Source organism: Ornithorhynchus anatinus, chromosome 4 (genome assembly GCF_004115215.2).
Source record: "Ornithorhynchus anatinus isolate Pmale09 chromosome 4, mOrnAna1.pri.v4, whole genome shotgun sequence".
Taxonomy (NCBI): Eukaryota; Metazoa; Chordata; class Mammalia; order Monotremata; family Ornithorhynchidae; genus Ornithorhynchus; species Ornithorhynchus anatinus.
Window position 1 is genome coordinate 125,747,417 of NC_041731.1, and position 13,324 is coordinate 125,760,740.

The window sequence follows — 13,324 nt, forward strand, 5'->3', positions numbered from 1 at the left end:
GGGGAAGATACAGAGTAATCAGGTTGTCCCACGTGAGGCTCACAGTTAATCCCCATTTTACAGATGAGGCAACTGAGGCACAGTAGTCAAGGAGGGATCGGATACGTGCTTGGATCAGCATGGCAGCAGTTTGGATGGAGAGGAAAGGAAGCATTTTAGGAATGCTGGCAAGGTAGAACAGACATGATTTGGTGACAGATTGAATGTGTGGGTGGGATGAGAGAGAGGAGTCGAGGACAACGCCAGGGTTACGGGTTTGTGAGATACGGAGGCTAGTGGTGTTGTCTAGAGTCATGGGAAAGACGGGGGAGAACAGGATCTGGGTGGAAAAATGAGGGGCTTTCTTTCAGACTTGTTCAATTTGCGGTGTCAGCAGGACATCCAAGTAGATGCCTGAAAGCAGGAGGAAATGAGATTGCAGGAAAGGAGACACATCAGGACTGTAGATGTAATAATAATAATAGTATTTGTTAAGTGCTTACTATGTGCCAGGCACCGTACTAAACGCCGGGGTGGACGCAAACAAATTGGGTTGGACACAGTCCCTGTCCCACATGGGGCTCACAGTCTCGATCCCCATTTTACAGATGAGGTAACAGGCACAGCCAAGTTAAGTGACTTGTCCAAGGTCACACAGCAGACAAGTGTAGGAGCAGGATCAGAAACCATGGCCTTCTGACTCCCAGCCCGGCATTCTAGCCATTAAGCCATGCTGTTTCCCATGGAGATTTGGGGAATCATCTGCATAGAAATGGTATTTGAAGCCATGGGAGCAAATGAGTTCTCCAAGGGAGATTGTAAACTTCACCTCTAGACTGTCATCTCCTCCTTTAGCCTGTCAGTTCCTCCTCTAGGCCGTAAACTCCTTGTGGGCCGGGAACTTGTTCGCCAACTCCGGTAATACTGTGCTCTCCCAATCAGTTGGTACAGTGCTCTGCGCACAGTAAGCGGTCAATAAATATGATTCCGATTGATTGGCTGTTAAGCTGCTTACCACATGTAGCGCATTGTACTACATGGCTCCGCCACTTGTCTGCTGTGTGACCTTGGGCAAGTCACTTTACTTCTCTGGGCCTCAGTACCCTCATCCGTAAAATGGGGATTTGACACATGGGCTTTGACAGGGACTGTGTCCAACCTGATTTGTTTGTTTCCACCCCAGCGCTTAGTACAGTGTCTGGCCTGTGGTAAGTGCTTTCAAATGCCATAATTATTATTAATATTATTAAATGCTGGGAGAGAATAATAATAATAATAATGTTGGTATTTGTTAAGCGCTTACTATGTGCAGAGCACTGTTCTAAGCGCTGGGATAGACACAGGGGAATCAGGCTGTCCCACGTGGGGTTCACAGTCTTAATCCCCATTTTACAGATGAGGTAACTGAGGCACAGAGAAGTTAAGTGACTTGCCCACAGTCACACAGCTGACAAGTGGCAGAGCTGAGATTCGAACCCATGACCTCTGACTCCAAAGCCCGGGCTCTTACTATGTGCCAAGCACTTTTCTAAGCGCTGGGGTAGATACAAGGTAATCAGGTTGTCCCACGTAGGGCTCACAGTCTTCATCCCCATTTTACAGATGAGGTAACTGAGGCACAGAGAAGTTAAGTGACTTGCCCAAGGTCACACAGCTGACAAGCAGCAGAGCTGGGATTAGAACCCATGACCTCCGACCCCCAAGCCTGGGCTCTTTCCACTGAGCCACGCTGCTTCCCAATAATGTTGGTATTTGTTAAGCGCTTACTATGTGCCGAGCACTGTTCTAAGCGCTGGGGTAGATACAAGGCAATCATGTCCCATGCGGGGCTCAGAGTCTTAATCCCCAATTTACAGATGAGGTAACTGAGGCACCGAGAAGTGAAGTGACTTGCCCAAAGTCCCACAGCTGACGGATGGCGGAGCAGGGATTAGAACCCATGACCCCTGACTCCTAAGACCGGGCTCCTTCTACTGAGCCACGCTGCTTCACATAGGTGGGAATAATATGTGGTCCCTGTCCCTTGGGGGGCTTGCAGTCTAATATGGATTAGGACCTCCTCATTGCTCTTCAATTCTATTCCCCCTTCAATTCTTTGCGATTGTTCATCATTTGCTCTTATTTCTAAATCGCATATCGGCATAGATTAGGGCCGTTCCTATGAAGCAGTGTGTCCTAGTGGAAATAGCATGAGCTTGCGAGTCAGGGGACCTGTGTTCTAATCCTGGCTCTGCCAACTGCGTGCTGTGTAACCTTGGGAAAGTCACTTAATTTTTCTATGCCTTACAGTGCTTGGCATATGGTAAGTGCTTAATAAATATCACAATTATTATTATTATTACTTTCCTCAACTGTAAAATGGGGATAAATGCTACCCTCTCCTACTGTGAGCCCCATATTGCTGTGTGAGTGTGGGCAAGTCACTTAACTTCTCTGTGCCTCAGTGACCTCATCTGTAAAATGGGGATTAAGATTGTGAGCCTCATGCGGGACAACCTGATTACTCTGTATCTACCCCAGCGCTTAGAACAGTGCTCTGCACATAGTAAGCGCTTAACAAATACCAACATTATTATTATTATATTGGACAGGGACTGTGTCCAACCTGATTAACTTGTATTCACTCCAGTGCTTAGAACATTTCTTGACACATACCAAGTGCTTAACAAGTATAATAATAAAAATAATATAAATCAGAGGGGCAGACCCCCACCAATGACCCCAGTGAAAAAGATATTTGAGTCCATCTGAATGGGGAAAGAAAATATATTTATTAAGACTTAAAAATAGGAACTTTAATACAAAAACCTTGGAAATCGTGTGAATACAAACAGGCACCGGATTCAAACACAGTATTTGTTTGTATTTGTATTTGATCTATTTGTATCCACACTAATCTGACAGAAGAGAAAAGCAATAGATTTATGCCGTATCACATATTAGATTTTCTAATCTAGAAAAAGATCCCTTTTTCAATGTCTATCAAAGATCAATTAGAAATACACCGAAGCCATTCAAAGGGAAATTGAGTCAATAAAAGTCTGCTCTAATTTGGTTGAAAAAAAGCAAGTACATATACTATGGAAAGTACAAAATCTTAATTTCAACCTAAAATGTATTATTTTAACATAATAAATCTTTCTGAAAAATACTAGGAAATATAATTATCTACCTTAATTTTACTGAGCATCACAAAATCTGTGTCAGTCTCCTGTTGACTGCATTAATACTTGTAGAGTTTACCAGTTCTCAAATGACAGCTCATGAATATTGTTTCCCCTTCCATCCATCCAACCATTCATTGATGTAATAATAATGTTGGTATTTGTTAAGCGCTTACTATGTGCAGAGCACTGTTCTAAGCGCTGGGGTAGACACAGGGGAATCGGGTTGTCCCATGTGGGGCTCACAGTCTTCATCCCCATTTTGCAGATGAGGGAACTGAGGCACAGAGAAGTTAAGTGACTTGCCCACAGTCACACAGCTGACAAGTGGCAGAGCTGGGATTCGAACTCACGAGCCCTGACTCCAAAGCCCGTGCTCTTTCCACTGCGCCACGCTGCTTCTCTGTACAGAATTCATATTTTACAATAGACCTCGAAGAGTGAGGCAGCTGAATGCATCCGGTAGAAAATGGAAAATGGCATCGCCAGGTTAACAACTATTATCCAAGGTTCAAAGCCGAAAACAATCTCTTCCAATCCGTTATCGTATTCCGGGCGGCATCCAAAAGCCGGTGGAATCCAGAGCTGTATGGGAAGGTAAAAGGAAATATTCACGCTATTCACTCATTCATACAGGACAGATTAATAATTGTGGTATTTATTAAGCTCTTACTAAGGACAGGGATAGATACCAGATATTCAGGCCAGACACAGTCCCTGTGCCCTCACAGAGCTCACAGGGAGGGAGAACGAGTATTAAATCCCCATTTTACAGATGAGGAAACTGAGGCACAGAGAAGTCACTTGCCCAAGGTCCTACGGGAGATGGATATTTGTTTAGTCCCGACAAGCACTGCTCTGAGCCCATAAACCCAGCTTCTGTTCAACTAGAACTGGCCTCCGATCACAAGATCCTCTCAAACTTTTCTCCAGCACCATAGTAGAATGCTCTTTGATGATCTCTGCTGATCTGCTTCTCATTCAGTCAATCGTATTTATTAATATGATTAATATTAGTCTGACCTTCCCAGACTGAGCCCCCCTTCTCCCTCTACTCCCTCTACCGCCCCCCCTTCACCTCTCCGCAGCTAAACCCTCTTTTCCCCCCATCTCCCTCTGCTCCTCCCCCTCTCCCTTCCCATCCCCTCAGCACTGTACTCGTCTGCTCAACTGTATATATTTTCATTACTCTATTTATTTATTTTGTTAATGAAATGTACATCGCCTTGATTCTATTTATTTGCTATTGTTTTAATGAGATGTTCATTCCCTCGATTCTATTTATTGCTATTGTTCTTGTCTGTCCGTCTCCCCCGATTAGACCGTAAGCCCGTCAAAGGGCAGGGACTGTATCTGTTACTGATTTGTCCATTCCAAGCGCTTAGTACAGTGCTCTGCACATAGTAAGCGCTCAATAAATACTATTGAATGAATGAATGAATAATGATGGTATTTATTAATAATAATAATGTTAGTATTTAAGCGCTTACTATGTGCAGAGCATTGTTCTAAGCGCTGGGGTAGATACAGGGTAATCAAGTTGTTCCACGTGAGGCTCACAGTCTTAATCCCCATTTTACAGATGAGGCAACTGAGGCACAGTGAAGTGAAGTGACTTGCCCACAGTCACACAGCTGACAAGTGGCAGAACCGGGAATCGAACCCATGACCTCTGACTCCCAAGCCCGTGCTCTTTCCACTGAACCACACTGCTTCGCTAAGCGCATACTATGTGCCACGCACTGTACTAAGCGCTAGAGAGGATACATGCAAATCGGGTTGGATTTAGTGAGCGCGCAGAGCACTGCGATAAGTGCTTGGGAAAGTATACTACAGCAATAAAGAGAGACAACCCCTGCACACAACTCAGCCTAGAGAAAGGTAAAACTGATCGACCTCACAGCTCCCATGAGCGTGGCTTACCAGGAAGAGCACAGAACTGGGAATCAAGCCCCCTGGGTCCTAGTCCTAGCTCTGCCACTATTCATTCGTTCATTCAATCATATTTATTGAGCGCTTACTATGTGCAGAGCACTGTACTGAGCACTCGGAATGGACGATTCGGCAACAGATAGAGACAATCCCTGCCCAACGACGGGCTCACGGTCTAAACGCTAGCCAGCTGGGTGAGCTTGGCCAAGTCACTTCACCTCTCTGGTCCTCGGTTACCTCATCTGTCAAATGGGATAATCTCGTCGGCCGCTCAGACCTCACAGGGATGTCGTGAGGATAAAATGTGACGACTGAGTTTACTTGAAAGCACGACCCAGCCCATCTGCCCTGGTCTCAGACATTGGCAGCCTCCTTAGCCGCTGCTGTTCCCCCAGGCGGCGGGGGAGAGGAGGAGGTCCTCAGGGAAATCCCCAGCGGGCTGCAAACTGAAGGAGGGTGGTGAGGAATCATGCTCCCGGTGTGAAAAACGGTGTGGAAAGAGCACGCGCTTGGGAGTTAAGGGACTTAAATTCTAATCCCAGTTCCACCACTTTCATTCATTCATTCAATAGTATTTATTGAGCACTCACTATGTGCAGAGCACCGTACTAAGCGCTTGCAATGGACGAATCGGTAACAGATAGAGACAGTCCCTGCCCTTTGACGGGCTGACAGTCTAATGGGGGGAGACGGACAGACCAAGAACAATAGCAATAAATAGAATCAAGATAGCAATAAATAGAATCAAGATAATAAATAAATAAATAAATAAATAAATAAATAAATAAATAAATAAATAGAACTTGCCTGCTGCATGACCTTGGGTAAGTCACTTAACTTCTCTGTCCCTCAGTTTTGTCATCTATAAAGTGGGGATTTAATACCTGTATCTATCCCAGCGCTTAGAACAGTGCTCTGCACATAGTAAGCGCTTAACAAATACCAACATTATTATTATTATTACCTGTTCACCCTCCTACCAAGACTGTGAGCTCCATGTGGGACAGGAGCTGATTATCACGTAACGATTCCAGCACTTAGTACAGGGCTTGACGCATAGTAAGTGCTTAACAATTACCATTATTTTCATTAATAATATTATTAATAATTGTGGTATTTCTTTAGCACTTACTACATGCCAAATACTGTACTAAGCACTGGAGTTGATATAAGCAAATCAGGTTGGACACAGTTCCTGTCCCGACTGGAGCTCACAGTCTCAATCCCCCATTTTCATTCAATCGGTCAGTCATTCAATGGTATTTATTGAGTGCTTACTGTGTACAAAGCACTATACTAAGCGCTTGGAAAGTACAATTCGGCAACAGATAGAGACAATCCCTACCCAACAACGGATTCACAGTCTAGAAGGGTCACAGTCAGCACAGAGAAGTAAAGTGACTTACCCGACATCACACAGCAGACAAGTGGTGGAACATGATTCGAACCATGGCCTTCTAACTCCCAGGCCCGTGCTCTACCCACTACACCATGCTGCTTCCCATAACATTATTATCATCATCTTAATTCAGCAATAGAGACAATCCCTGCCCACAACGAGCTCACAGTCTAGAGAAAGGTAAAGCTGATTATCTCACAGCTTCCGTGAGCGTGGCTTTCCTAGTCCTAGTCTTAGCTCTGATTGATATTTTTCCACTATCAGAGTCTTTGTAAAAACTGCACCCTCAACCGCAAGCAAAACAAAGGAAACTTGGCCATCGATTCCAAAGACTCACTCCTGGAAATTCATTCAATCAATAGTATTTATTGAGTGCTAACTATGTGCAGAAATCCAAAGAACTGCTGGAATGCTAGTGTTTATTCAGTCATTCATTCAATTGTATTTTGTGAGTGCTCACCATGTGCAAAGCACTGTACTAAGCGCTTGGGTGAGTACAATAAAACAGACACATTCCTTGTCTATAATGAGCTTACAGTCTAGAGGCTGGTATTCTAAGTTCCAAACAGAATTCCCCTACCACATTGCAGGAAGGAATTCAGCTACCTTTCAGTTGGTTTCAGCTACTTGTTCGTGGAACAAACCCGATTATCCAACCTGTGTCCAGTGCAGTGACAGGTCCCTCCTCCAACTTTTTGAACCATTTGGATCCCTTTCTCACATTCCTTCTCTTTCACCATCCCTCCATTGATCCTTGGGGACTTCACTATCCACATAGATGTTCCCGATGACCCTTCCGCTGCCCGCTTTCTATCACTCCTCAAGTCCGGTGACCTGTTCCACCCCACCTCACCCTCTAACTAACCTGGACACGCACTCGATCTCATCATCTCCAGGCAATGTACAATCTCTACCCTCACCAACACTAAAATCCCTCTCGCTGACCACAACTTTCTCACCTGTCTTTTCATTCATTCATTCAATAGTATTTATTGAGCGCTTACTATGTGCAGAGCACTGTACTAAGCGCTTGGAGTGGACAAATCGGTAACAGATAGAGACAGTCCCTGCCCTTTGACGGGTTTACGGTCTAATCTAATCTAATCTACGAGATGTTCTTCCCCTTGACTCTATTTATTGCCATTGTTCTTGTCTGTCCGTCTCCCCCGATTAGACTGTAAGCCCGTCAAACGGCAGGGACCGTCTCTATCTGTTGCCGACTTGTTCATTCCAAGAGCTTAGTACAGTGCTCTGCACATAGTAAGCGCTCAATAAATACTACTGATTGAATGAATGAATGAATGAATAATCGGGGGATACAGACAGACAAGAACAATAGCAATAAATAGAATCGAGGGGATGAACATCTCATTAAAACAATAGCAAATAAACAGAATCAAGGCGATGTACATTTCATTAACAAAATAAATAGGGTAATGAACAAAATAAATAGGGTAACGGGTTTTTTTCTCCCACACACCTCCTCTCCACAAACCTGTTCTGTTCCCCGACAGAGATCTCCAAGTTTTTGACCCCATCTGATTTTCTCAAGTCATCATGCCCCATTTAGCCTTTGTAGCCAAACTACCTTCCCCTGACGGCCAAACTGACACCCTCAACACCACCTTCCCTACTGAACCCAACTCACTCGCTCCCCTATCCTTTTGGGGTTCTCGAACCACTAACCCTCAGCCCTGGATCATCTGCACAGTCTGCTTCCTCTGTTCCTGTTCTTGAGGCGCAGAGCACTGCTGGAGCAAATCTAGGTATCAAGCCGACCTTGACCACTTCAAGTTTATCCTTGTGTGTTTTAATTCTGCCCCCTCCTCTGCCCGGCAAAACTATATCTCCAACCTTATTGCCACCTAAGCTCATTGCCCTCCTGCTGCTCCCCTGCCTCCCTCATCTCTTTATTTTTGTTTTGTTTTTGTCCGTCTCCCCCGATTAGACTCTAAGCCCATCAATGGGCAGGGATTGTCTCTATCTGTTGTCGAATTGTACATTCCAAGCACTTAGTACAGTGTTCTGCTCATAGTAAGCGCTCAATAAATACTATTGAATGAATGAATCTCTTGCCCCTATTGACTGGCCACCTAGTTATTGAAAAAACTGAAACTGTCAAAATATCTTAAAATCTCCCTCCCTCCTCCTGCCTCTTCTTCAACTCTTCCATCCTTCCCAGGTGTATCTCAAGAGGAGATCTCCTGCCTTCTCTCAAAATCCACCCCCTCCACCTGGACATCCAACCCCATCCCTTCACACCTTGTCAAAACACTTGGCCCCTCTCTTATTCCCTCCCTGACCGCCATCTTCAATTTTTCATTCTCCAGTGGCATCTTCCCCACTGCTTTTAATCATGCCCATGTCTCCCCTATCTTACAAAAACCCTCCTTGACCCCTCGACTCCCTCCAGTCATCACCCCATCTCCCTCCTACCGTTCCTCTCCAAACTCCCTGAATGAGTTGTCTATACCTGCCCTCCAGTTCCTCTCCTCCAATTCTCTCCTTGATCCCCTCTGATCTGGCTTCTGTCCCCTTCACTCCACAGAAAGGTCACAAATGATCTCCTTCTTGTCAAATCCAACAGCCTCTACTCCATCCTCATCCTCCTCGTCCTCACAGCTGCCTTTGACACTGTCGACCAACCCATTCTCCTGGAAACATCATCCAACCTTGGCTTCACCAACACCGTCCTCTTCTGGCTCTCCTCTTAGCTCTCTGGGTGCTCATTACCAGTCTCTTTCAAAGGCTCCTCTTCTTCCTCCCATCTTCTGACTGTGGGAGTCCATCTAAGCTCAGTTCGGGTCCCCTTCTATTCTCCATCTACACTTATTCCTTTGGAGGACTCGTTCGCTTCTATAACTTCAACGCCCACCTCTAAGCAGATGATTCCCAAATCTATTTCTCCAGCCCTTCTCTCTCTCCCTCTCTGCAAGCTTGCATTTCGTCCTGTCTTCAAGACATCCCTACTTGGATGTTCCGCCGACTCCCCAAATACAACATGTCCATAACAGAACTACTTACCTTCCCACCCAAACCCTGTCCTCCCCTTTCAATAGTATTTATTGAGCGCTTACTATGTGCAGAGCACTGTACTAAGCGCTTGGAATGAACAAGTCAGCAACAGAATCCCCATCACTGTAGACAGCACCACCATCCTTCCTGTCTCTCAAGCCCAAAACCTTGGCTTTAGCCTAGACTCTTCTCTCTCATTCAACCCACATATTCATTCTATCATTAAATCCTGTCTGTTTAACCTTCACGAAATCTCTAAAACCCACCCTTTCCTCTGCATCCAAACTGCTACTACCTTAATCCAAGCACTTATCCTATCCCGCCTTGATTACTATATCAGCCCCCTTGCTGACCTCCCTGCCTCCTGTCTCTCCCCACTCCAGTCCATACTTCACTCTGCTGCCCGCATCATTTTTCTACAGAAATTTTCGGGACATATTTCCCCACTCCTCAAGAACCTCCAGTGGTTGTCCATCCACCTCCACATCAAACAGAAACTCCCTACCATAGGCTTCAAAGCACTCCATCATCTTGCCCTCTCCTGCCTTACCTCGCTGCTCTCCTATTACGACCCAGCCAACACACTTCTCTCCTCTAACACCAACCTACCCACCGTACCTCGATCTCGTCTATCTCATCTCCTATCCCTCACCCATGTCCCGCCTCTAAGCCTGAAATGTTATTCTCTCCATGTTCAAAGCTTTACTGAAAGCACATCTTCTCCATGAGTCCTTTCCTGACTAAGCCCTCATTTCCTCTTTTCCCATTCCCTTCTGCCTCGCTCTGATTTGCTCCTTTTATTCACCCCTCCCTCTGCCCCACAGCACTTATGTTCATATCCACAATTTACTGATTTATGTTAATGCCTGTCTCCTCATCTGGATTGCGAGCTCACTGTGGGCAGGGAATGTGTCTACCAACTCCGTTATGCCATACTCTCCCAAGCGACTAGTACAGTGTTCTGGACACAGTAAGTGCTCGATAAATGTGATCGATTGATTGATTGGCACATTGTAAGTGTTTTACAAGTACCATAATAAAAGGCACTCATTCCTAGCACTAATGACAAAATGTGCTTGACCCAAGCGCTGCTCCAAGCGGTGAAATGACAGTTTGTAAAATTGACCAGAAAACTATAAATCCTAGGTTAGTTGTGTTTCTTGGGCTTTCAGACTAATGGATTTCACCTGGAGGCGAGATGTTTATCCCACTATATTATAAATATGAGTTCACTAAATGATCAACAAATGCCATGGACTGACTGACTGATTTTCTTGCAGCTCCCCTAGTGCTTGGCACATAGTAAATCCTTAATAAATTCCACAATTATCATTAGTATTTTCTTTAGTAGTAGTAGATCCCCCTCTCAGGGTTGCATCTGGAGAGTTTCCAGTACTCAGAAGTAGCGTGGCTTAGTGGAAAGAGCCCGGGCTTGGGAGTCAGAGGTCATGGGTTCTAATCCCCTCTCTGCCACTTATCAGCTCTATGACTTTGGGCAAGTCACTTCACTTCTCTGTGCCTCAGTTATCTCATCTGTAAAATAGGGATTAAGACTGTGAACCCCACATGGGACAACCTGATGACCTGGTATCTCCCCCAGTGCTTAGAACAGTGCTTGGCACATAGTAAACGCTTAATAAATACCATCGTTATTATTATCATTATTATTATTACTCTACCAGTCTCCACTATGGGAGGGAGAGTCAAGCAGAGGCGTACCCATTCCATTCTTAGCTTGGGAAGTGGCTAGCGAGTGGAAGGCAACCTGCTACAAACTACCCTGTGCCGGGCAGCAGCGGCACGGGAGAGAGTCGAGGGTGGAGACTCAAGTTTACTGCACGGAAGGAGGCAGTGGTAAACTACTTATGGATTTTTACCCAGAAAACTCTGCAGATCCACTACCAGAACGATTGCAGACGGAGGTGGGGCGTTCTGGGAAAGATGTGTCCAAGGTATTGCTATGGGTCGGAGATGACTTGACAGCATAAGACAAGACAGTAGTAGATCTGTATTCGTATTTTTATGTTTTAGGAGAACTGAACCAATTTGTTTTGTTCCAATTTATAGTCTAACAAAAATCTCCAGCCTTCATAAAAGGATGGCTTTTCTAAATGAAAAGCCCACACTAGTATTCATAAGTGTGTGTTTTGATAAATTTGACAAGCCCTCACTTCAAGTAACTACTATTCAAATGTGTTCATTTTTTTTTAATTTATGTTAGTTGTCAAGCGCTTACTATATGCCAGGCACTGTATTAAGTGCTAGGGTAGATGCAAGCTAATCAGGATGGACATAGCAGTCCCTGTCCCACATGGGGCTCACAGTCTTAATCCCCATATTCCAGATGAGGTAACTGAAGCCCAGAGAAGTGAAATGACTTGCCCAAAGCCATACAGCAGACAAGCGGTGGAGCGGGGATTAGAACCCAGGTCCTTCTGACGCCAGACCCAAGCTCTAATAAGAATAAGATTAATAATAATTATCATGGTACTTGTTAAGCCCTCGCTATGTCCCAGGCACTGTTCTAAGCACTGGGATAGATACAAATTAACCAGTTTGGACACATGGGGCTCCCAGTCTTAATCCCCATTTTCCAGATAAGGAAACTGAAGTCCAGAGAAATGAAATGACTTGCCCAACATCACAGAGCAGAGAAGTGGTGGAACTGGGATTACAACCCTCAACCTTCTGATTCCCAGGCCCATGCCCGCTCCACTGGACCATGCTGCTTCATTTTGGGGAATTATTTTGACAGCTTTACAAGTTATATTACCAAAGCCTCTTACCGAAATATTACAGAGGAACAAAAATGCCGCAATGTTCCTCAGGGTGCCTCTCTTGCCGTTGGCCCGCTGGGAATTCACACTACAGCCGGAAAGGTCCGGTGTCAAAGACGCCACGGGGCCATTGCCCCGGCCGTCGCCTTTCCCGTCTCCTCGGCGGTCTTGGCTCAGGCCGGGCCTCCGAGGAGGGGGCTCTCCTGCCTCTGAAGGTGCCTCTGCGTCCCACTCCCCAGCTCCACGGGGTCGTCCGGAACAGGGAGAAGAAAGCGACGCAGGGTTTCCATTGGACACCGTGACCATTGGAAGAGCCCCGCCGTCACCGCCCGATTTTCCCGGCTTGTGGTGGATGGCCTCAATGATGAAAAGATTCTGGATGTATTTCTCTAGGACAACCAGAATGGAATAGGACAGACTGTACCAGGTGTAGACGGGGCGGGTCTCGGCGCAGATGACCGCCAAGATGGAGCCCCAGGAGATGAGCCAGGATCCCGAAGCCGCCCCCACCAGGAGGTCGGCGTCCAGCTGCCGAGCGGGATTCTTGGAATCGTCCGGGGACCGGGCTTCCATTCTGGAAATCCGGATGCCGGCCATCCCGGCCCCCGCCATCAGAACCAGCGAGGCGATGGCGTGCAAATAAAACATGATCAGCGCCGCCTCGCTCTGGCTCCTGGAGCGGCCAATCTGAATCAGATAGATGACCACGATGGAGATGGTGGAGGTCAGCACGGCCAATCCCAGGGTCGTGCCGGCGATCACTCTATGAAACTCGAATTGGATTCTCTGGTGCTGTTGGCTTTCCACTTGGCGCCCGATATTCTTCCACAGGACGTAGAGCATCGTGGACGCTAAAACATGGTATTCTATGTTGAAAGGGTACAGGTAGTAAATCCCTTGAGAGAATATGGAGCAGATGGTTGCAGTTGAACAATTGCACTGGGGAGTGTGATGATCTAAAACTGAAAGAGAAAAAGCCTTACGCCAAGACAAGGACTAACCGAACAGCTTCAGAGACAAAGGTAAAATGAGTGACATTTCCCGTCGCCCATCACAAA

The 13,324-nt window shown here is 45.9% G+C and overlaps 1 protein-coding gene across 1 annotated transcript in view; it reads right to left on the minus strand.

Moving 5' to 3' along the window:
- Nucleotides 1-3,551: 3,551 nt before the first annotated feature.
- Nucleotides 3,552-13,324, minus strand: part of OTOP1 (otopetrin 1) — a 35,898-nt gene continuing 26,125 nt past the window's right edge. The window contains exons 7-8 of the mRNA XM_039911979.1: nt 12,276-13,228; nt 3,552-3,728 (exon numbers count right to left, since the gene is read on the minus strand). Coding sequence (XP_039767913.1) covers nt 3,558-3,728; nt 12,276-13,228 — 1,124 coding nt within the window. The 3' untranslated portion in view covers nt 3,552-3,557. The remainder of the gene's footprint in view (nt 3,729-12,275; nt 13,229-13,324) is intronic.